This window comes from Brienomyrus brachyistius, chromosome 18 (assembly GCF_023856365.1).
Source record: "Brienomyrus brachyistius isolate T26 chromosome 18, BBRACH_0.4, whole genome shotgun sequence".
NCBI classification, from domain to species: Eukaryota; Metazoa; Chordata; class Actinopteri; order Osteoglossiformes; family Mormyridae; genus Brienomyrus; species Brienomyrus brachyistius.
This window is the reverse complement of record NC_064550.1, coordinates 2,203,532-2,228,372: the sequence shown is the minus strand read 5'-3', so window position 1 is coordinate 2,228,372 and position 24,841 is coordinate 2,203,532. Positions and strand designations below refer to the sequence as shown.

The window sequence follows — 24,841 nt, the reverse complement described above, 5'->3', positions numbered from 1 at the left end:
GAGTATAAAATAGCGCAAAATGGGCTCCTTGTCGTAGCATCTGTATGCAATTTCAGTACATAACAGGGTTGTGCACCATTCAGAACTGACTTGAGAATGACGTTCAATTCATTTCATAAAGTGGATGAAAACATGTTGCTGAATCACAATTCGACTTTGAATATTAGGAAGCACAATTAAAATGGAGTTGATTTCACATAGATTCATAAATACACTGAATCCCGCCCATACCCCCCCACCATGCAATCACGAATATTTACGTCAGCAAGAAGTACCCTTTGGCCATGCCCTACCCCGGATCAAGCACCTGCCAGAAAGGCCTATGCATCTCATTGTAATTTATAAACACATTTGAAGTGTTACCTATAAAATAAATAATTTAACTGTCATTTTGTGTACCATGGTGAACCAGCACTTCATACAGTCATACAAGTATCCATTCACAACCCTATCCATCTGACAACCCACTGACACTCACAAGAAAAACTACTACGGACTCCTCAGAAATGCTAACAGACATAAACAGTTAAATATGCAAAATCAATAAATATATGCCCATGACAAATACCTTAGAGGGCTGATATACAGTGCAGCTTCTGACAGCTCTCTGCTTCTACACCACTGGTGGCTTCCTGCAGACCTACAGATGTTCATGGCCTCAGCAAGGCTGCTGTGTCCTGCATCTGTGTATTGATTACACCATGTGCACAAATACATACAATGTCCAGCATGAGCCTTACGTGACACTAAAATGGATTTTCATGCCATTGCAGGCACAGCTGGCATTCTAGGTGCAGTGGATGGAGCCCTCAGCCCTGTTCATATTTCCAGCCTCTAGAATCCCACTTGCCTGTCAAGAAGGTTTCTTGGCACTAGGCCTAAATGTCCAGGTCATGTGCAGCCATCAAGGACATTTTACAGACATTGCTACCAAGTGGCCTGGGAGTCCACATGATGTTTATATCTGCTCCAGCTTTGGAGTGTCAGATGGCAAAGGGTGTTGTGTTTGCTGGTGGCTGGTTATTGGGAGACGTCAGGCATCCTCTTAGCTGATACCTGCTGATTCCAGTGTTGAATCTCCAAACCATGACAGCACACCAAAGAACACACACTGCTGCAGAGGGTGCTTTGGGCATGTGGATGATCCGACTCTGGTGCCTGCATGAGTCTTTGGGAGCTCTAAGATCTCCGCCTGAATGTTGCTCTGCTGTTCTTGTTATGCGTTATATGCTGCACAATATTGCTATAACTGTTTTACTAAAATATATTTTTGACCCCCTCAATAAGTTATTTTAAGGCTTCTTTTGAGAAATGTTACTTCCTTTTCCTATTGCTGCTCACCATTGCACTGTTTTTTTTTTTTATAAGGAAGCGACATCATATTTTGAGCCTGTTTTTATATTTTCAACAGATGGGTTGAGGTATTGCGGTCTTAATTATGGGTGCTTTGATGTGCTTTTATTGACTTTTTCTAATTAGTCGGTGTTTTTTTACATTTGCATATATGTGGTATGACACTCATAACATGTCACCATTCAAATACATGGAATCGATGTTCCTGTTATCGTCGGGCTGTGCTTTTCTCAAACGGAGGCTGGGGAGGAGCCAACAAAGTTTGTCTGTTAATTCTGAAATAATGAAGGGTTTTGGGAAACGCACATAGACCTCACTTGTTCTTTAACTACATCGTTCTTTACCTTGTTCATTATTCATTAAGAGGGATCCAGACCCGTCAGGACGATGTTTCAGACCCGTCAGGATGGAAAACAAAGAAAGAGGAATAATTTGTAGTATGCTTGAGTATGCTTGAGTATGCTTGAGTATTGCTTGTTTTTTTTAACTAGTGGAACCTGATATATGTAAAGCCGATAATGTGAAGATCAAACCAATCAAAGAACTTATATAAATGGCATAAAAACAGCAGCTAACATAATACCTGCGTAACGTGAAAGAGCTTCTGGGGAAAACTAACCATGTGAATCCTAAATAGTGATCAGATTCCAGTTCTAACAATTTACACTGGACGGAGCAGTTTAGAGCTTGCTGTATTGCAATATGTGCTTGCATGTGAGAAAATCACTTTTGTCATTAATGTAGCCAAATCAAATAATGACTAAAACTGACATCTCTTCTGAAGTGCAAGTTAGTGTTGCACTCTGGGATAGTCTTTTCAAAAATAAATAAAACAAAACTGTAACATTTTACTTGAGGGGACACAAATAATGTATATTCTTCAGTCACTTTGCATTACTTTTAAGATAATTACAGTGTTTTTGTTGATTTCTAATGAATGCATTCTTCAAACACAATGTATATATTATAACAATATAAAATATTATATACCATTATATTTTCATATACATTTAAAAATTTATTAAAGTTACTGGTCTATTACAAAAGATCGATTATACAATATTTTTCATGCTTTTAAAATATATTACTTTCAATATGTGTAACATGTATGAAGTAAAAACATATACTATATGATACTACTTATCAACAAATCCTTCAAAAAACAACAAAATAAATTGATGTAAGCAGCAGAAGGAAACCTCAGGCCTCTTTACTGCGATAATTGCTTCATGAATTTTGTAGAACCATCTACTGTAGTTAAGTGGCAGGCAGAATTGCAAAAGCTATTGAAAGGCTACAGTTCTAAGTCTAAGAGAGACCTGGCAATTAAGGTACCTTACCTGAACCGATTTAAAGCTAGGCCTAACAATGCAAGCTGTAGATTTCTCTTTGGATTAAAGTGCCTGCTGAGCAAATGAAAACAATTAGGTAAATTGGAAATTTCATGGTAGCAGAATTTAATACTTTTTGAAAAGCCAATAACATAGAACCAATATTGCTGGCACATACAGGTAAGTAATTCAATCTCAAAAAAATACATTTTTAACTTGAGCTGAAACTTCAAAACAACTTGCATAAAAGTCACAAATGTCATACTCCTGTAAAATACCCTGTCATCTCGATTAAATATACCTGTAATAAAATAGGATTTTACTATAACTGGTGTTTTTTGACAGAAAAAAAAAAATAAATTGTACATGTTATAACTGTATGTGAAGCTGTTCATGCAGTAATCATGGAAACAGCAAAAATTTTTGCAAAACAAACGAACAAACAAATAAATAAGCCTGAAATAATACCAATATAAACTTTGATTTTCCAGAACCAGCCTTCACAAATAATGACAAAGACAGAAGCAAGAGAAACAGGAGCAACAAAAATGTCCAGAATTTTCACAGTGGGCTAAAGTGCAGAACCAAAATGGCACAATCATTTAATCGATTAGTGCGTTTTTATCTTACAAGAGGGATCTGACAATTGTTAAATATGAAAATAATGCTGAAGTGTTTTTGTTTCCAATGTCCATAGGGTACAATTTTCACAAAAACAGTCTCACAAAAAACAACATAGGTGTTTTGGTTAAGATTCTAAAAGATTCCAGGGATATACTTTGATATAAATAGCAGCTGTAGTACCAGTAATTCACACTACGTAGCCAGAAATTCAATAGTACAGTCACAAATCAGTCATATTTTTACAAATCTCCATCAATCCAAATAGCTTTGGTCCTTGTTTAGGTGATCCCCTTGAACTCGTAGCACATTCTCGTAAATTCAGGTAGTTCTTATAAAATATCTGATGTTAGACTTCTTGATTTCTATTTTTTGAATGGCGTTAACTTTTGCCAGAAGGGAGATGGGCTCCTTTTGAAATCATTGATTTCAAAAATTTCTGATTGTGCCAAGCTGCCTGGTACCACGTACTGTCCTGGATCCATGGTGTTCACAGGTGAGGCATAAAAAGGAGGCGTTGGTCTGCTTTGACTTACACCTGGATTTGAAGAAGGAAAAGAAGCAGACGTGTAGAAAAAGAGACAGAGCCAGAAAAAGACCAAAAAGAACGCTGTTATTACTAATTTAAATGTATGCATATATGCACCCATATATATATATGGTGTTTCCATATATGTATATATACTGTATATGGTGGAAAATCGTCAAAGAAACAGACAAATAAGCATTTAGGCAAATTTTGATTACAATACTTAGTATCGTATGTCAGTAGACACCTTCAGTGTTGCAGGGCACAGAGGAAAAAGCAATGCTTCAGTGGTAAAGGATCATTACATAAAATATTCTGTGTGTTTCTTGACGCTTTTCTGCATTCACTTCTGGATTATTACTTAAAAAATAATCACAAAAGTGAACTATGTACACTATTAACCAAAAAGTCTAAAAGGTGCCATGGCATCTTAAAAGTATATTATTCAGAAGTTTTTGAGGGTTAGCATTTGTCGTAACTTCCACTAAATTTATATTTAAAATTGTAACAAAACTGTACACATTTACTCATACTGTACACGTATTGCGCCTACATAAATTTAAGTTACTTTCCAGTTTTGTTCAACTCAGCGTTTAATATATGAAACTGATGACATTATTTGCATGATAAGATTTCCCACATGCTACGTCAGGTATCAGGGGAAATTGAGAATAACAGGGGTCTGAGAAGCCAAGCCTAGGTGTCCCTAATGTCCCCATGACGTGATGTAAGCCTGTTGTTTTGACCTTGAGCAGATGTTTTTTCAGCAATGGGACACTCCATTTTATAAAAATATTAGAATTAGATTAAAAAAAAAAAAAAAATGCCAAAAGTCTTGTATCTGTTTTGGTTACTTATGGTTAAGGTTACTTACTTGTGGCTAAGGTTACTTACTTGTGGTTAAGGTTAAGGGCTATAGTAGGGGTTAAGGTTGCCATAGTTGAGAATAAGGCTATGCCCATAGAAATGACTGGAGAGTCCCAACAAAGCTGTAGATACCTAATGTACTTGAGTGTGTCTCTGTGTGGAGAATGAATTTCTCAGACTAAACAACAGCTGCCATGGCATCTTGATTAAGCAAAGTTTTATAAGCAGGGTAATTTACTGTCTACAACAGGGGCCGCCAATCATTCCATTATTGTTTGCAAAAATTGCTTCAAGATGAACATGTATTAATATGTATTAATAGAAATATGTTTAAGGTTTTAGCTAAACAAATTAAAAAATGTAAAGGGAGTCTAGATAGAGAAGAAATTTATCTGCGATATGTAAATCCACATATTAGAAATTATTAACAGAGAAAACAATTCTGCCCAATCTGATCACAGCACACGTAAAAAATATGAAACTGTTCGTTATCTCCTTTTGGCATGTTGTAAAATGACATAAGGGCAGGGATATTTTAATTTCCTCAATATTCAGGCATGGATTTTCTATTTATTCATTTTTAACAACTGGTTATCTAATTATCTAACTACTCTAAGACGAGTAGGACCCCAGAAAACGAGATCGCATTCCAGTGGAACTAGGTAAAACATCCATAAAACATACTACTTAGCGTATCACAAAAAAGACGTCGGCCTGTTTTTTTGATTTTGAAGTTGATCAGTTACCACTGCAATGTTTTCATCAATCTACAGACAGCCCAACTGAACTAATGCTTTTGCACTATCCCCCAATTCCCAGTCATAATTAGTTATCTAAACTGTGTGTGTAAACAATAAGCTTCTATTAAAAGTAACTGCATTTCTTTAAACTAAAGGACAAAAGAATCACAAAGATATTGTGCAATATCACTCACATTTTTGGAGCACTTGATACTTTTGAAATGGTAATAAAATACAAATTCTGCAGCCATGCTGATGGGACAATGTTTTGTTTTCCCCAAGCTCAGACTTCAAGAGTGTTTGAATTTTTTGCAGAGCAATTTACATTACCTGAACTTAATAGGCATTATTGAAATTGAACACAAGAAGACTAATAAAAACATTATGTAAATCATTTAAAAAGATACGTGTTGTAGGCACTATAGAATGAAGGGGAGTTAAGTTTTGCTTGAAATTGCTTCCTTTACGTAGACAGTCATGAAACTCAGTTTTAAAAGATACATAGGTGTACAATTTTCATAGGTTAAAGTGAATTTGAATAATTTGAATATTCAGTTTCATTGTTACCTATTCTAATGTCATGGACTAATAAACAAATAGTGAGTATATTATTATATTTGTTTAGCATTTTCTGTATTTTATCAAACAGGTTCAATGGACACAAAATACTATTTAAAATAGTTCAAATTCATTGCTCCTCCACTCAATCCATTCAGAATATATGATGATCAAAGTGATGCTAAATGTGCCAAATTATTACTAGTATTATTATTTGCTTCTACATTTGATGTTGATTTTTCACAAATCCAATGTTTCCCTGATGTCATGACTGAAGTATTGATGGGCGACCCCCACTATATATAATACTCTCATGGTAAATTAATATACCTTTATCTTTTTCATACCATGTCCATAAAAAATGTCCATCTTTCTCAAGATGATATCTATAAATGAATCTGAAAATTCAAAAAAATACTTCATCTTGAGTTGCCCATGTGCAAAAGTGATTACTACAATCTATTTGATTAAAAGAAATTATTACTGAAAGTATATACATTTGTATAAATAAATAATATACTGAGATATGGACACAAACAAATAACAAAAAAAATAAAAAAATCACAACCAGTAACAAGTCTGAATAGTTATTTTACAATCAACTACATAATGGCATTGTACCCATTATTGGTTAAGTAAATTCAAGGGCTTGGTCTTTTCATTGCTGTTTCAGTGCTGTTCTACAACTTTGGAAGGCACTGTATTGCAGTTGTCATTTCATTTTAAAAACAACTGAACATACTACCAATATTACTCAGCTGTCCAATATGAAAGGATCACCTATCTACAGTGGCGTATGGGACCAGTGGAACCAGTGATGCCAATACTGCAATCTGAGTAACATGCAAACCAACATAGATAATGGTATCAGTATTAAGGAATTGTGTGACCATTAGCTGAACGTAATGCCCCAAAGCTACCAAATACCAAAACTGTACCATTAGCACTGCAGCTAACATTAACGACTAGAGGGACCGCAGGATGGAAAACTGGGAGTGTTCAAATTAACACTAAGGCAAGGCTGGATGGATTGGTTGACTAGCTAGTAAAACATACATTTGAGTTGATCTCTGAGACTAGCCTACAGATTTTCTTTTCTTCAATAGTATGCTAGCCATGCCGAAATAGAACACTTACATACCGCTACAGTCTGCAATGATAAATGGTGAGAAGAGTAATGTTATTTTAATCGATTTTGCACTTTCTTCTCTTTAGCTTGATTTTTCAGTGCTCCATTTTGATATTCTATCTTGATTGTTTCTATACTTCTGTTATTAAGGATTATATTCAGGGATTGACATAACTGGTACGCAAGTATGCGGCCACCTTTTAAAGCGCTACGTGCGGCAATTGATTCATGTAATAGCGCATTTTATGTGCATTTTTGCCGATATGATAAAAATTACCGTGCATTTTAACCTCTATACAAATTAAGTACGAATTAGCATATAAAGGTCAAAATTCATTTCTTGTCATATCAGCGGAAATGCACATAAATACGTAACCATTCACGCTGTTACAACAATCGATTGCCGCACGTATCACTTTTAAAGGTGAATGCGTACTTGCGTACCAGTTATGTCCATCCCTGCTTACATTCATTCATGAAAGTATTGCATAAAGACTTGGCTGGATGGCGAGATCTTATCTTTTAGAGTAATTGCTATATTCAGTGGGCATTTAAAGTCAGTTGCTTTGCAGTACACAGATATGTTGATAATTCTGGAGTACACATTACATATAAATCTGACCAGGACTCTGCTCCGTGTGATGCCCCCCCCCCCCCCTGCATTGCAGAGTCTGTACTGGTGTCACATACGCCACTGTCTATATTGGTATCCTGGAATACATGCAGTTATTGCCAAAAATATTAATGACACTGGAGTTTTTCATGTAATCCAAAAAAATATTGAAATCACCATATTCATCTTCATTTGAATTAGAACACAAAAAATCTGGGAAAGCCAAATCGAATCGTATTTCACACAGAACTCCAAAAAATATTATGCCAAAATTATTAGCACCCTAGACCTAATATTTGGTAGCACAGACTTTGGAAAGAATAAATGCAAGCCAGAATTTCTTCTAGCCATAAATGGCTTTCTTGCACCTCTCTACTCTCTTCTTTTGCATGCTGCTCCAGGCCTCCCAGATTTACTTCTTGATCTTTTCAGAGGTGTTCTAGGGGATTTTAGATCAGGACTCACTGTAGGCCACTTCAAAATAGGCAGTGCTTAGTTTCAAACCATCTCTGGGTGCTTTTTGAAGTGCGCTGCAAGTCTTTGTCCTGCAGAAGAACCTTCAACAGATCAAGAGAGACCAAACTTTCTGATGCTGGGTCCTACATTGTGCTCCAAAATGTCTTTGTACTCTTCAGACTTCATGATGTCATGTACTGTTTTGTACATGTATCTTTTGTCTGAAGGTCAGCTTGGGATCTGTTGGCAGATTAAGGTTCTCTTTCTACCATATGGGCAATACTTTGCTGCAATGAGTTTTTTTTGCTGCCATCCACGTCCATGGAGGTTGGCTACAGTACCACAGACCTTAAACTTCTTGATAATGTCGAATACAGTAGACACAGTAATGTGAAGATCTCCAGAGATGGTCCTGTAGCTTTGCAGTTGTCCATGCATTGTATGTTTTTGTTTCATCCCTCCTTAGGCACTTCTCTACTTTTCCATATTTTCTCTATGCTCGGTGTGGTACACACAGATATGTAAAACACATATTGGATCAACTATTCTCTATGTCAATAGGTTGCAGTCAAATTGCTAGAACCCATAAACTGTTACAGGTCTAAATAAAAACTAAAGTACCACCACCTGCTTGAAATTCAATTATGGCTTACAGCTTCATTCATTTATGACGTTCTGTGTGAAATAAGATCAGATTTACCCTTTTTGCCAGTTGTTTGTTTGTGTGTGTGTGCTGTTCCATTGCACATAAAGGAAAAACATATTATCACCAAAACAACATCAGCATTTTTGTGAAAGGATTAGTGCATAATATGAAAAAAATTGCAGAGATTTGCCCAATATCTTTGGCCAAAGCTGTATTCCACACTGTCTGAAAATAAGAATGGTAACATTATTAGTAGATATCTATTAATTTCTAATGAGAAACTGAAGAATCTTTGCTGTACTAAATTCCCCAATAAATTGCTGTGGTTGCTGAACTATGTCTAACTTGGAAATTATTTAAATAAAATGCAGAACAGTGAAGACACAGTCCAAAACAGCAATTAAGAGACTGGGTGACAAGATCTGAAATAATGCCAAAGAAGAAAAGTACTGGGGATCACCTGGTATCTCTTTGTTGCCTCACCTTTCTGTTTAGCTACTTTTCGCACTGTCATGGCGGCTTGTTGCTTTTGATATTCCGAAATTTCAAAACCTGTAAAACAACCAAATAAAGATGCTTGCTCAAAATTGCAGTCCCAGCTTGCTTTATTTTCCTAATTTAAATGTTTATATTAAAATAACAAGTAGACCAACATCACTTTGGTTAAGAAAAAAGTAACAATAAAATAATTTTTCAGCTATTTCCTGTCCTTCACCAGTTAATTACATTTGCAATAATCTGGCTTTAAGGCTACAGTTTCACACATTCCTAGATTGCAGTGCATATTCTTGGTCACAGGATTTATACAAAATAAGCATTTCAAGGTGAGAGAAATCTATCCTTTAGCCAACACCAATGCTGGAGTGGTTAATCGGGAAAAGCGAGAAAATTCCTGATGGGTCACCCAGGTCACAGGCTGGTGACGAGCATCAAGAAATAATTTTATGTAAATGCTATAGCAGGGGTACTGAACTAGTTCGGAAGTGGATAGTGGTCATGACAACAGCCTCCAGATCAAGAATCCAGTTCACAGATTCCACAGAGAACCAGTTAATTAATCTCACATTTACTATTTCCGTGTATCTTAAATGCCATCATTGTTCAATGTCTTATTGCAAGGTATTGTGAGTTTCTCCTTACTGAGCATTCATCTATTTTTTTCTGATTCCGACTTCCTTTGTGTTACTGTCTACCTGCCTGTGGTTCCCTGACTTTGATTTACATTTGGCTTGCCCTCTGCTCACGTCCCCAGCGGATCTCGCTCCTGGACCCCAACTAAGTTTATTACAGTGATGCTACATCCATTGTGTAACAAATACACTAATTAAATAGCATTTTCATCTGAAAAATTAGTTTGTTCATTAAAAGGTGATGACTTTTATCTAAAGGTAACTATGATTATATGGCTAAAATTTGGTCAGAACTCAGTTTCTATGGTCTTGTTAATCAAATATAATTGTCTTAACATTATAACCCATAATTTTACCCACAGTATTACCCACAGTTATTCATAACTGTCCATTGAACCATAGGGTTATCAATAAAAAAGATTGATTTTACCATTAAACAGTATAGTATTCTCTCAAGATAATCTGAAAAACAATGAAAAATCACTTTCACATCAATAACTCACAATGCATCTGATACTGCTCAAACATACTTGCCTATTTTTTCATCTTCTTGGACCATTTTTCGCTCCTCTTGGAAAGCTCTGAGCCATCGAATCTTCTCTTCCAGCTTTTTGGCATGGAAGATGTGGCTTTCCTCAGTGTCCTTGTTGCGCAACTTGAAGGCATTTTTAACGCTAACGTTGAAGTCATCATCCCTGCCATCTTCTGTGTCGATCACTTCATACCTGTCCATATCGATGCGACCTTTGTAGTAAAGGACATCTCTGCGTATCAAGTCCTGAGGAAAATTGAACCAAATGTGTTAATAACTGACCCAAAATATGGTGACTCACAAATATGCCGATTTAAAAAAATATTCAATGTTACCTTCAGATCTCTTACTGCAGCCTTGTAGCTTGAAGGGGTAAGTTTTTGTCCATGCTGTCCACTTAATTAGCTTTGATTAACTGTTGGCTGAATAAATTTGCATAATTTAAATGTATAAATTACTAGGGGACTTCATGTTGTTCTTCTACTATTTTTTTACTTATGGAATACATGTAATACAAAAATGTAAATGCACTATTTTTATTCCATGTTGTTTGCCAAAATCTAAACAACAGACAAAAGGAATGTCTCGTTGATTATTGAAGTACATTATATTGTTCATAAATGGGAAGGAATTATATACCTAGATTTTTCAAAATACAAGCTTCAGTCCTTATATAGTAGCACAGTATCCCTCAGCAACTGGTATAACACGAAAAATGCTAGTTTTCAGCCAATAGCTCCATCAAAGTTAATTAAATCTCTACATCCTTAGGCCTGTGAGCCTGGAATTCTATGTTTTGTCTGTTCCTAAGCCAGTATGTTGTCTTGAAATTGAGGATATATCAGAAAAATTAAGTTTAACAACTCAATTTTTGTTATGCTTTATAATTTATTATACATAACCACTCTAGTAATAGTGCATAATAAATAAATAAATAAATAAATGCGGATTAATAATTTCAAGAAATAATGGCAGGGAACATACTGAAACGGCCTACCTTTTTAAGGGACATTGTCACTGTGGGATGGTGATGATCTAGCAGTTGGTATTTTAAGAGTTTCCTACATTTAGAGGCAGCCATACATCTGCCATCTCAGGAGTAGATAAATACAAGAAGGGTATTCATATCCTACTGTTATCCACATGTCACAGATCGATTGTTTAATTCCCCAAAGGCATACCTTTTTGCAGAGAACCATCTGATGATCGAAGAGAAAGAAAACTCTCTGCTGACTCCTCCCATAGGGTTGGTAAACCCAGGACATCTCCCCGGTATAAACCAGCTCAGAGCTTCTGTCCAGAATGTCATCCCCCTACAGAACAACAAGAGCTGGAGTCATGAAATCATCATCATAGTTTTAACCAACATAGGATCTAGAAAATGGGGTGGCAAGAGATTAGAATGAAAATATTCTTTCAGGTGTGCAGGTGCAGTATATACGAATGATTTATCATATTGCTATTAGAATTTACTCAATATTATCAGCCATACTGGTATTTTTAAAATTAAATATTGCATATTATTATAATATATATATATATATATATATATATATATATATATATATATATATATATATATATATATATTTTATTGCTGAAGGGAAGGACGGGAACTAAAGTGGAACACGCCATTATTTACTAGAGAGGTAGCCTACATAGTCCTCTGAGCTCGGGAGGGTATTTGTGACATGCTTAAGTCAGGAGAACTCATGTGAAACTTAATTACTAATTGTATTGCATTTGATTTATATAAAAGTTACCTCACTCAAAACTGCGGTGGTAGATGGGGGGCAACCCAAAGGAAGGCGTGACAACTGTCAACCCAAAGATCTAACACTGGGTGAAGAGGCTCTAAGTGATCGCACGGTCCGGATTCAGTTGTATTTCGGTCTGGATGTGTGCCCTGGAGGGGCCACGGATGGATTTTTTTCCCTGTGGGCACGATATACTAAATCACAGGGACCATTTAGTTTGTTATTCCCTCGAAATACTAAATCAAGCTCACATGATCCCTAAAAAGTGCACACGGTTTATTTTTTTGGAGCTCTGAATTTGCTATTTTGAGCTTAATTTTCGATTTCATTTCATTTATTGTTTCGGTTATTTGTGTTTCTGCCTAAACTAAATATGACCACAGAGCCAGGAGCTGGATTGATGTGAGCAAACACTATGGATTCTATGGTAGTAAATTTATTTCCTGAAATCTTTGTAATAATGCACAATATTTCGCAGTGCAACTTGGTCTTACTCTGGTGGACCTGGCAGTTGTCCGTGCAAAGTTCCAACCAATTTTATAGCAGAAAGTTTTTGAAAAATGATGCCATTGAACTGAAATGAATGAACTGCATTCCTATGTAGAAGTCCATCTTGTTCTGGTGTGGAATGGCCAGGTTTAGAGCCAAAAATACGGCATCGGTGGACCAGTTGGGATGACAGATAAACTGGAGAAGGTCAAGTAAGGCTGGGAGTGTAGTTTTCATGTACCTCATGACTTTTTATGTAACACTAATTGTTCAAAGCACTTCATCATGAATAGTGTGGGAGACAGTCGTTGTGGTGGGAGCCAGTTGACTCATTCAGTACAGGTATGACGGTGGTGGCCTTCAAGGATGTGGGGTCAACTGCATGCTTCAGCAAAATGCTGAAAATGTCTGTGAGGACAAATGAGATACCAATATGGTGCTGCAGAGGCCACCCCAGGCCCAGAAAAGAATTCTATAGGTGTATTGTTAAAATATTTGATACATTTTTCATTAGAACTCGTTGACATGCACATCATAACCACCCAGAAACATGCATATGACTGCAAGAAGTTCTAGACATCCAAAAATAAGGCTCAAATCACCAGCTCAGCGTGCCAAAGGAGGACATATCTCAATAGCTAGCTGCAGACACCAGGACAGAACAGCACGGAGCTGTTTGCAGTTGTCCAAACGGTATGGATGGAAACGGAAAGGCAATAAATTAAAGATGCCCCCCCAACAGACTACTGCACCAATGGACCTTGCCAGCTACCCCGTCCCTCTTCATATCGAATGTTCACTCCCTGGACAACACACTAGACTGATTTAGACTTCAGCAGACAACCCATCATGAGATGAGGGACTGTTGAATTTTTATTTTTATCGAAACATGGTTCCATTACAACATCTCTAATATGGCTGGCTGCCTTCTGCACCAACAGAGATGCTTCAGCATCCTGCAAGATTCACAGAGTTGATTTGTGCATCAAATAATAAGCAACTGGGCATAAACGCTGCAATACTCACAAGTCACGGCTTACTGATAGTCAAGCTGCTAATGGTAAACTACTATCCTTTCTACCTGTCATGGGAAATTACAGCTGTAATCATAATGGCTGTTTATATCTCACCAGGCAGTAATGCTAAGGCAGCTCTGTGCATTCTCTACCAAATCTTCGGTGAACTCCAGACTAACCATCTCAAAGGCTTTTTCGTTGTAGCTATAGTTTTCTTCAGCTGACCTGGAAGCCATTCTACCAAAATTTTTGCAGTACATAGACTTTCTGACCACAGCAGAGAACAAACTGGACCCAGCCACCAGCTCAGCCTCTCAGACCACATCTCAGTACTGCTTATGTCAGCATACACTCCACTGCTAAAAGAGTCCAGCAACAGTCTGGCCAGAAGGAGCTGCTTCAGCTCTACAGGACTGTTTCAAATCCCCAGATTGGAACACGTTCAAAGAGGCTGCCACCTATGGCCATCACTGCTTTGCGTCAAATTTTCTGTGTTCTGCCAAAAACTGCATTCTGTCCTTGACGCTTTTCTCAGACAGCATCGCCCTTTTAACACATCTTCAAGATGCCAAACCAGCAAGAGATACCCTACTTGTAATCATCCATCTAGCTAAAGTCATTTTCCTTGAGCTAATACATTCTTCTGACACTTTACACAGACTTTTCTCCCCCCTGTCATTCAAAGGCATAAATGTCAAACAGTGGTCTTCCCTGCATGAAGTGGTTTTAGGTCTTCATGGTCCTTTACTGCTAGCAATATCACCTGCAGTTTCAAGATGCTGACCTGCTCTCTTAATAGCTGATAGAGAAATGGGGAATTTGAGTCTTGTAAAGGTTACTTTTGTGTACGAGGAGATTATTAATGTGAATTTCCTAGTTTATGACTTTTGCTAAATAAGGCTTTAAGGTGGTGTGTGGCTCTGTGGGTTAGGACTTTGTGATGGGATGGTCACCACTTCAATTCCCATACTCAGCAGAGGAGTCACTTCACTGACAGACCCATAAACAAGGGCCTCAACTCCAAAATGCTCTGGGAGCTGACTGCACTCCAACCCCAAGCTTCAGTCTCAAACTATGTGTGGGTCTCATAGGAGAGCAAAATGGGATAGGTGGCATTTTGTACTACAAAATGCCAATTTACACAAGTGAATAACCCTAAATAAGGTTTAATGAGAAAGCTACCACATTATCATTTTTAAAAGAGTTGGGAGGATATTTTTTAAATAACCATTATTTATTAAGCAACCAATTAACTAACATAAAACGTATGGAGCTATTTCATATTCATATATCCAAATATTATTTTGTGTCATCTTCCTTTGCTGCAGCTTAACAAAAAAACAAGTTTCATGAAATACTGTTATGATAAATTGTTGGACTTCTGGCCCAGACCCCATCCTGGGTTATTCCCAACCTTGCACCTGTAGCTTCCAGGTTAGATTCCGGTCCTCCATTAGCCTGCAAAGGACAAGCAGGTATAGAAAAAGGATGGATGGATGGATGGATGGATGGATGGATGTTACACTTCCATGTGTAAGTTAATAGTACAAAGATGTACTACCAGGGCCGGACACCAGGGTGCACCTAAATGACTTCATAAGAAAAGGCATGCTGATGCAAGAATCCCTTCTGATGCTGAATAGCTTAGACTAAATATTAAGTTAATCTATATTCAAAATGTAAAAAACAGAACTGCTTTATTTATACAACACCATTTTCTGTCAACACTGATCTTCATTTGCATCATAGAAAGCTTTCACTATTGCTAGAAATAAAGGAAGATTGGTGAGACTATTAGCCATAAACATTTTTCCTTGTTAATATTCATGTAGAGTGGCATGATGGCGCAGTGGTTAGCACTGTTGCCTCACACCTCTGCAACTGTGGTTTGGATACATGCACGTGTTGAGTTTACATATTCTCTCTATGGTGTCGTGGGGTTTCCTGCAAATATGGGTTGTGATATCCTACCGATGTCCTCCTGGAGTTTCTCTGTGCGTCAGTGTCTAATGTCAGGTGTATGTAGTTTGTGCAAGATTGTACTGCATAAAAAGATTTGAAACTGCTAGGTAAGTAATCACTAACTTGCAAAATCTGAACAGCTCTTCCAATGCAGAGATACCAATGCTGGCTCAGAAATTGTAAACCAAGGTGAGGGAGATGGGGAAACCTAAGTGTTAAGATAGTGCTGATCCCCTGCGGTGTATCTCTTCCAAGCATCTTCATAGCACGGTCTTTGGCCAGCAAAATGGATGAGCTTCAAATCCAGACTACATCACAGAGAAGGTTTACGGAATGCAATATCGTAATTGTCATGGAAACGAGGCTAAACAACAATATACAATAACAGTGTTGTTGAGCTGCACAAACTCAGCGTCTTCAGATCCGACCAAACAGCTATGGACAGAGTGTAGTGTTACTGGGAGACACAGTTCTGTTTATCTGGAATACACGATGATAAAATGTAGGCCCTTTTATCTGCCAAGGGAGTTTACAACAGGTGCAGTTGCTGCGCCTGCAATGGATATACTGCCGGACACTAATGCTAGGCTAGCCATGACAGAGCTTCACATAGCTATTAGCGAACAATAGAATGCACATCCAGATAGAGTCTTTATCATAGCTTCGAACTTGCAAAACAACTTGCGAAATGTACTCTCTAAATTCCAAAAGAATGTCTCCTTCCCCACCAGAGGAGACAATACTTTGGATCACATTTATACTAATATTGCAGATGTTTACATAGTACAAAGTCCATCAGTGACGATTAGTAAAATCTGGCCAGTAGGTGCTCATTCCATTCTGCATGTTTGAACACATAGACAAAAGGGCATTTGCCACAGAGGGCACCTCAACCTCCCATACAGACATTGAACTACGCACATCCTCCGTACTGGATTATATCAGCATCTGAAAGGCACACCTGCACCTTTACTTCCTGAAGAGACTGAAGAAAAATGCGGAACCTCCAATCCTGACCAGCTTTTACTGGTTCACCACCGGGAGTTCCTTGGCCACATGTATCGCAGTGTGGTATAAGGACCTCCAGTGGAAGGGATGTATCAATGGAGACCATCTAAACCATATGCTTTACAGAACTGTCATTCTTCTTTACTGCAATCAAACATGCTGTATATACAGGTAGTCGTTAGGATTGTAAGACTAAAAGACAACTCGTACTTACGAACAAATTGCCATAAAATGTATTATATAAAAAATTTGGATTAAACACAATGATTCGTAATAACGCCTTCATTGTAATGCTCATACAATACAGTACAATACCATATGTAGTTACTTTTATTAATAATGGATTATTACTATTATTAATATTCTGTACTCTATTATTATTATGACTTACCTACAAATTCTACTTAAAGACAGACTTAGGGGATGGATCTCATTTGTAACCTGGGGACTGCCTATACTCAACTTATACCACACCATATATACCATTGTGTAGATGTACATTTTTGCAATTTATTTATCACATGTGTATATCATACTGATGCTTGTAGAACTTTTGCACTTTTTTGAACTTTTTAGATGGTATTTTGCATTTCATTAGCCAGTACTTATACTTAGTGCAATGACAATAACGTTGAATCACTCTAATGTAATCTAATGGAAAGAAACAAGGCAAAAATACCCCCATAAACAAAGCATCCACCATATTTTAGAGGAGGAATATTGCCCTGTAGGTAATGCACTATGTTTCATTTTTACTAGATACAACATTCTGCATTAAGGCCAAAAATGGTGGGGGCTGATTTCTTCCCTCAGTCAAAATATATGTATCCTCATTGTGATTTTGTTTGTGCGCCCTGCACAGGACTAGCATGCCATGCAGGTTAAATTACAGCCACACACTGTAGCTCCATCCATCCATCCATTTTCTGTAACTGCTTATTCTATTCAGGGTCGCAGGGGGTCCTGGAGGCTATGGGTGCAAGGCAGGGAATAACCCAGGCTGGGGCACCAATCCATCACAGGGCACATTCACACACCATTCACTCATACAAGTGCCATACTATAGCATTATGGGGAATCTGCAGATTTTCCAAAGCCAGCTGGGAGAAACACTATATGGACAAAAGTATTGGGACATACCTCTTAATCATTAAATTCAGGTGTTCTGTGCAATTACGAATCACCGTCCTCTGTCTGGCAGTCTGATAGATGAATCTGAGTTTGGCAAATGCCAGGAGAATGTTACTTACCAGACTGCATTGTGTCAAATGTAAAGTTTGTTGGAGAAGGGATAATGGTATGAGATTGCTTTTCAGAGGTTGGGTTTGGTCCCTTAGTTCCAGTGAAGGGAACGCTTAAGGCTTCAACGAGACATTTTGTACAACTGGATGCTTCCAACTTTGTGGGAAGAGTTTGGGGAAGAGGCTTTTCTGTTTCAGCATGACTGAGCCCCAGTGCACAAAGCAAGGTCCATAAAGACATGGTTGGGTCCAACATCAGTGACTGGCCTCACACATACTCTCCGGGATGAATAGTCAAAAATTCCCATAAACACCTTGAAGCTGTTATAGCTGCAATGGGTGGGCCAACTCCATATTAAAGCCTATATATTAAGAATGGGATGTCATTCAATTTCATGTGTATATAAAGGCAATGTGTATATAAAGTCCCAATACTTTTAGCAATATAGTACATATTATGAAGCCAAAACAGATAATGTTATTTTCCAGTGGCATTTTGAGCAAGGCAAGTTTATTTACGTAGCACCTTGTCAAACACAGAGGTCATTTTAAGTGCTTCACATGACATAAAATGTACGCTAATTTATGTGAAATAGATAATAAGAATGTCTGGTACCGAAATGGTAAAAAAAATCTGAGAAAACATCTAAGACTTATTTGATTAAATATTTAGTTAAATATGTAATTGGATCTTTAAAAAAAAAAAACAAAAAAAACAAACAAATGGAGTGCATTAATTAATAATCTATCAGTTCATCCATTTTTAAAAATTGTTTATTCAACACAGGGTTGGAATGAGACAAAATACTATGGAACAGAAAACAGGGGAAACCCTAGACAGGTTTAAATCTGCCACAAAGCACAGCGTTCATTAATAATTCTATAGTTAAATATGAGTATAATTACATTCTTTGTTTTAATATTTAAAGGTGCCAGGAATTGCAGATTCCTTCTTGGTCAGCGTATCTAGTTAACTAGAAAATCTAACGATTGGACTACTAGTCATTATTAAAACCTATAAGTAAGTTTAGGCAAAATTTCTTGCTCACTCTATCACTATATTTTATGTTTCAGCGTGAAACAAGTATTTTGTGCCATTTTAGAGGAATTGATATAAAATTTAATGTCAATAATGATTCCTTGTACTTGATAAATCTATACAGTTTATATATTCTAGTTTATATATAGTTTAATGGAAAATGTGCTGTTTAAATTAAGTTTGCGTTAGATTGTTAGAAGTATGCCTGTTGTAAATTTCGTATACTTTTTATTTATCACAGTGAAACCATGATAGTTCAGTCTTGGCCAGTAAATTTACCATATGGTCCTACATTTTAATTAGACACAAACTAGGGAGGGGGTTATGTGGCAAGGATCTAACAAGACATGAAAGATGCTGTTGGCAAAAATGCTCATTAAAATTTGAGTCATAAATCCAAGCCAGTATCTATTTTGATCTTCAAAGAGATTACCCATATGTTTTCTTTTACTCAAAGGGGGTTAAATCATCTTTTGACCCAAAAAAACTAACTGTATATTTTCAAGGTATAAGATAATTATATGTTTATATATGATTCTAAAATATTTATTTAACAAAAAAAAAATCAAAACGGTATTTAATACTATTCTAAAAACATACTACACACAATTTTACGCTGGCATACCTTCCTTGAACAAATGGTTATAATAATAAAGGTAACTGACTGAGAAAATATGTGACCCATCCGTTTAGCAAGTAGTTGAACCTCCTTTATTGAGAACAGCCTCTCTTTCCACAGCTGCTGACCAGCTGTATATTTTGTGGTTGACTTGGTCGAATAGCTTACTTCCAATCACACCATTGCATTTCAGTAGGACTGAGATCAAGACTCTGAATTCTATTGTTTAATTTACTCCAGTGTTCTGGATCGTTCTTATGTTACAGGAGTTTAACAGTGTCAACTTCTTCTTGCATTTTATATCACGGATAACAGAAACATGTCCTGAAAAACTGCTGTAGGATTGCCTGGTAGAACTTGGAATACGTCTGTTCCTCGATGATTGCATGCCATCCAGGCCTCAAGGCAGCATAGCAGCCCCACACCATTATACCTCCACCACGATTCACTTTTGGAATGCAGTATCTTGTTTATTCCAAATTTAAAATTGCGTATTTAATTTCCGTCTCATCTGGCCACAGTACTATGCTAAAGGAGTACTGCCGTGGATCCAAGTCGTCTTTTAAAGCATGACGACAGGCAGCAGTATTTAAAATTTTTTTATTAATCTATTTTTCTTGAAGGGCAATGGCTCCCTTCTTGGAAAACCTCCATGAACGCCACTATTATTTAACATTTTCTTACAGCAGATTCCTGAGCATAGACAATATCAAGTGCAAAAGACGTCTGCAGATGTTTAGCTGTCTTCCTTAGGTTCTTATTCACCGGAGAATGAAATGTCCTTACATTGCTCTTGTTAGGACACCCATTCCTAGAACCGGCAGCAAAGGTGCTGAATTTCTTCCATTTTTAAACAAACTGTGCGACTGGGTAGTGAGGGATGCCCAATGTTTTAATAATCCATTTTGATGTTTTCCAGAAACTCATTTTCTGGGGCTCTCTGAACTCTCATTTAATTGGTACATACAGGACTTATTCAGAATTCTGTTCTGAAGCTAAACAAAATAGATTAAATATAGCAGGATGGGTCAAACCTGCACCTTTTTCAAGAGGTCGCGATCCAACAGGTTCACATACCTTTTCTCTCAGTGACGTTGATTGTTTAAGCCTTTTGTTTAACTAAGATATAGCAATGTAGAATGTTATTTGTGTCTTTCCTCTCATCATATCATGTTATATGAGCTATTTTTGAAGAAATCTGGGTAACCCAGAGGGGTTCTCAATCTTTTTTTTCTGCAGTAATGCAAAATAATAATTTAATGATACAAGCAAGATGTAAAATTTTTCTAAGGCAGTTTCTAGTCAACACCTTATGACATTTTTAGTCACAGTTCACCTTATAAACACCAGTCATCTCACATCTCAAGTTAACTAATTTCATATGTTCCAATTTGATTTAATTCCAGCAAGAGATGTCATTGACATCATTAATTAACATAACTTCCATTGTATACAAAAAGGCATAACTTAAACTTGCATAACACAAAGTATGACATTTTAAACATAAAGCTGGAATAAAAGTAAAAATAATTCTGCTGTTAGTGCTTGACAAGCCCGCTGCTGGATATATCTCCCTACCTCCCATTCCAAAACAGAAGCCTGCCACTGAGCGATCTTGTCAATGTTCTCCAGTCGTCTCCTGCGCTCGTTTATCTGCTGAGTGACATTCCTCATGACAGCCAGAGCTGCGGCAACATAACGGAAGTCACTGCAAGAGACACACAGGGAGAGTTTGAGTCATTCAAGTGTGGTGTCACATTTTAACATAGAGAATTATCCTTTTTTTTCTAAGCAGCCATTTTGCTATAAAACACATTTATTCTCATCCACTCTCGAATTCTTGAATCTGAAGGGTGTTGATTAATTTTATATAACCACACATGTGGTGCCGGCCAGGCGAATCACAGCAGTAAATCAATGCCCAATTATAATCTTTTATTTACTTAATGGAAAATATAAAAGCAAAGAAACTGGTACGAATCACGCAAACAACAACAGTCCTTTGGGCTAAAGACCAAAACCAGGATCTGTGTTCAGTGATTAAATACAAAAATGATTTACTGATGTAATGCATTTCTAGTCCATTCATACCTGCCTAAACAAGATGGTACACAAGTCTGGTTTTAAAAATTAGTAAAAACTAAATATGCTGAGTGTTTACCCATAATGCAACGGAACACCAAGAGGTACCTAAAGCTAAATTAATAAAATAATGGCTGAATATATATTATATATAATTTTTTTGCCTCCACAGCCATGCATTATAAACAGTTATACCATGGTTACTATACTTCTGGTTAAATATTCGTACATAAAAACAGTAATAACAGTAGGCGATTTCAAACTAGAGGTGGGTTTATAGTCTTAGCAATGGACTATTTTCGAATTAAAGATGGTGACTTGTGATGGTGCCTTGCATGCATGCATGGGGGTGGTGAGCAGCTCTCTGTGCCTGTGATTGGAAGGTCACATGTACCTGGGCCCTTGAGTAAAGCCCTTAACCCCAGGCTCCAGGGGTGCTGCATGACGCTTGACCCTGTGCTGTGACCCCCAAGCTATGTAGAGCATGATGGTGTAGGCAAAGAAACAAATTCCTATGTACCTATACTTGAACAGTGGCCTATAATGGATTATTATAACCAAATTATTTAAGAGTAGTAGGCTTAGGCGATATCTAATTTTTCATATCTAGACATTACACCACAGTATATGGTATTTTGGCATTTTTAAAAGCAGTGCTATTTCAGTATTTTGAAATCTTGGCGATAAATTTTGCCAGTTGTGGAGGGGAAGTCTCCAAGATATAGCTTCAGCAAAAGGAAAAACCACCAAATGCCATGTCACGCAATACAGCCCATGACTAAATAGTTGCTCTACTAATGAATGTGTCTTTGGTTTGAAAAGTGTCTACAAGAAAAAATGTGTAAGGCAAATTTGTGGTAACTGGAGCCGAACAATTTGTAGAAAATGCCTAATCATCATTTTTCTGAGAGATATTGAGATTGAGATTTGATTTGCAATCTAATTTTTTTAAAAAGGTTCTGCTCAATATTCAGTGTTTAAAACATATTGCACTGCATTACCACAAGATTCAATCAAAATATTAGCTGGTCTAAAGCCGTGGCCAACAGTTTTGAGAACGATACAAATATAAATTGTCACAAAGTCTGCTGCTTCAGTTTTTATGATGGAGATCTGCATGAACTCCAGAAGGTTCTGAAGAGTGATCAGATGAATTGCAATTAATTGCAAAGTCCCTCTTTGCCATGAAAATGAAAAATCCCATTTTCACTGCATTTCAGCCCTGCCACAAAAGGACCTTCTGACATCATTTCAGTGATTCTCTCATTAACACAGGTGAGAGTGCTGACGAGGACAAGGCTGGAGATCACTCTGTCATGCTGATTGAGTTTGAATAGCAGACTGGATGCTTTAAAAGGAAGATGGTGCTTGAAATTAGTGATTTTCCTCTGTTAACCATGGTTACCTGCAAGGACACATGTGCAGTCATCACTGCTTTGCACAAAAATGATGTCACAGGCAAGGCTATTGCTGCTAGTAAAATTGTACCTAAATCAACCATTAATCGGATCATCAAGAACTTCAAGGAGAGAGGTTCAATTGTTGTGAAGAAGGCTTCAGGGCTCCCAAGAAAGTCCAAGAAGCACCAGGACTGTCTCCTAAAGCTGATTCAGCTGCAGGATCGGGGCACCACCAGGCTTTTTTTTTTTTACCCTTTTTTACCCTTAGTTAAGTGATTGTGTTTCCTGAATGTCCCATATATGCAAGGGTTAAATTAGCAGAGAATAATCAAACATAAAACACTTATCACAAGAGCTGTGACTGTGTTAAGAAAAGTAATAAAACAATTCCAGTAGTAGAAAATACAATGCTGCTTGGACCCCATATAACAGGATCTTTCTGTAAACAATCTCTGACCACCATGAAAAAAGTAGCTAAACAGGAATCAATATTTTTTCGCACCATGAATATAACATTTTCCTTGGGCTTCACGTGTTTCTTGTTTTGGGAATATATACAGATGCCTTGGGCCACTTCTGATTGGTGAGCATGACTGGCATGTGAGGAGCATAGCACTTCTGATTGGTGAGCATGACCGGCATGTGAGGAGCATGGCACTTCTGATTGGTGAGAATGACCAGCATGTGAGGAGCATGGCACTTCTGATTGGTGAGCATGACCAGCATGTGAGGAGCATGGCACTTCTGATTGGTGAGAATGACCAGCATGTGAGGAGCATGGCACTTCTGATTGGTGAGCACGACCAGCATGTGAGGAGCATGGCACTTCTGATTGGTGAGAACGACCAGCATGTGAGGAGCATGGCACTTCCGATTGGCGAGAATGACTATTACACATGGAGGATGCCATGAATTTATTAAACTCTTCTTCTGACAGTTTTAAACCCTGGGTCAGACTTGCTGTATGATGCAAACCCCAAATTGCAGCCTTTGCGATTTGCCAGTTGTGTTGTTTCAAATTACATTTAGAGGCCAAAAATTGATTGCCTCAAGAGGACAAAATTATAACAAAAAGTTGTTATACTAGCACTGTAAATGAATTTATATATTTATTAAAAAATAGATTATGACACTAGACATTAACTCACACTATTAAGAGCATGCATAGAAATGGCAATGAAGCTGACAAAAAAATTACATCTATATATTGCCTAGCTGGCCTCATCAGCCTTCTCTCCTGTGTCTAATCCTTACTTTTCCCATGCCTCCCAACCTGTATCTCTAGCTCACCCCCAGGAGGCTTGGGCAGTACAGAATGTTTCATACCATCACACCATCTGTACAATATACCACAGTATACAGTGTTTTGGCAGTAGTTTCAAAAGCAGAGCTAGCTATGCTGAATTTAGATGAGCAGGGGATTCCCTCACAAATTTCACAGAATGAATACAGAAAATATTACTGTAATACCACCCAAGAGTATCCTACACTGTCCCCACCTCTCCAAAAAACTTTATTAAAAGACCAACTTTGTGTGCCTTGTCTCAGTGTAATCAGGTTTGCCAGATCTGTGCCTGTTCAGGATACCAGATTGTAACCAATAAAATATGCTAGGTTTTTTTTTTTTTTTTTTTTTGGGGGGGGGGGGGGTACATATAAACTATGCTGTAGAATAGTGAGAAAATCATCTCACACCCCTAGACTGAAAAAAAAATTAAACTGA

The 24,841-nt window shown here is 37.3% G+C and overlaps 1 protein-coding gene across 10 annotated transcripts in view; it reads right to left on the bottom strand.

The window, feature by feature from the left end:
• Positions 1–2,793: 2,793 nt before the first annotated feature.
• arhgef9a (Cdc42 guanine nucleotide exchange factor (GEF) 9a) overlaps positions 2,794–24,841 on the bottom strand; it is a 40,709-nt gene continuing 18,661 nt past the window's right edge. For 4 of the 10 annotated variants that reach the window (XM_048983539.1, XM_048983540.1, XM_048983532.1 and 1 more), the window contains 5 exons: positions 21,215–21,344; positions 11,687–11,818; positions 10,508–10,751; positions 9,327–9,395; positions 2,794–3,843 (listed from right to left, as the gene is read on the bottom strand). In XM_048983539.1, the coding sequence (XP_048839496.1) occupies positions 3,671–3,843; positions 9,327–9,395; positions 10,508–10,751; positions 11,687–11,818; positions 21,215–21,344 (748 nt within the window). In that variant the 3' untranslated portion in view covers positions 2,794–3,670. Of the gene's footprint in view, positions 6,398–7,683; positions 9,069–9,303; positions 9,396–10,507; positions 10,752–10,840; positions 10,928–11,686; positions 11,819–21,214; positions 21,345–24,841 lie in introns of those variants that run through there. The other 6 variants (XM_048983536.1, XR_007383422.1, XM_048983537.1 and 3 more) reach the window with 6 other exon arrangements.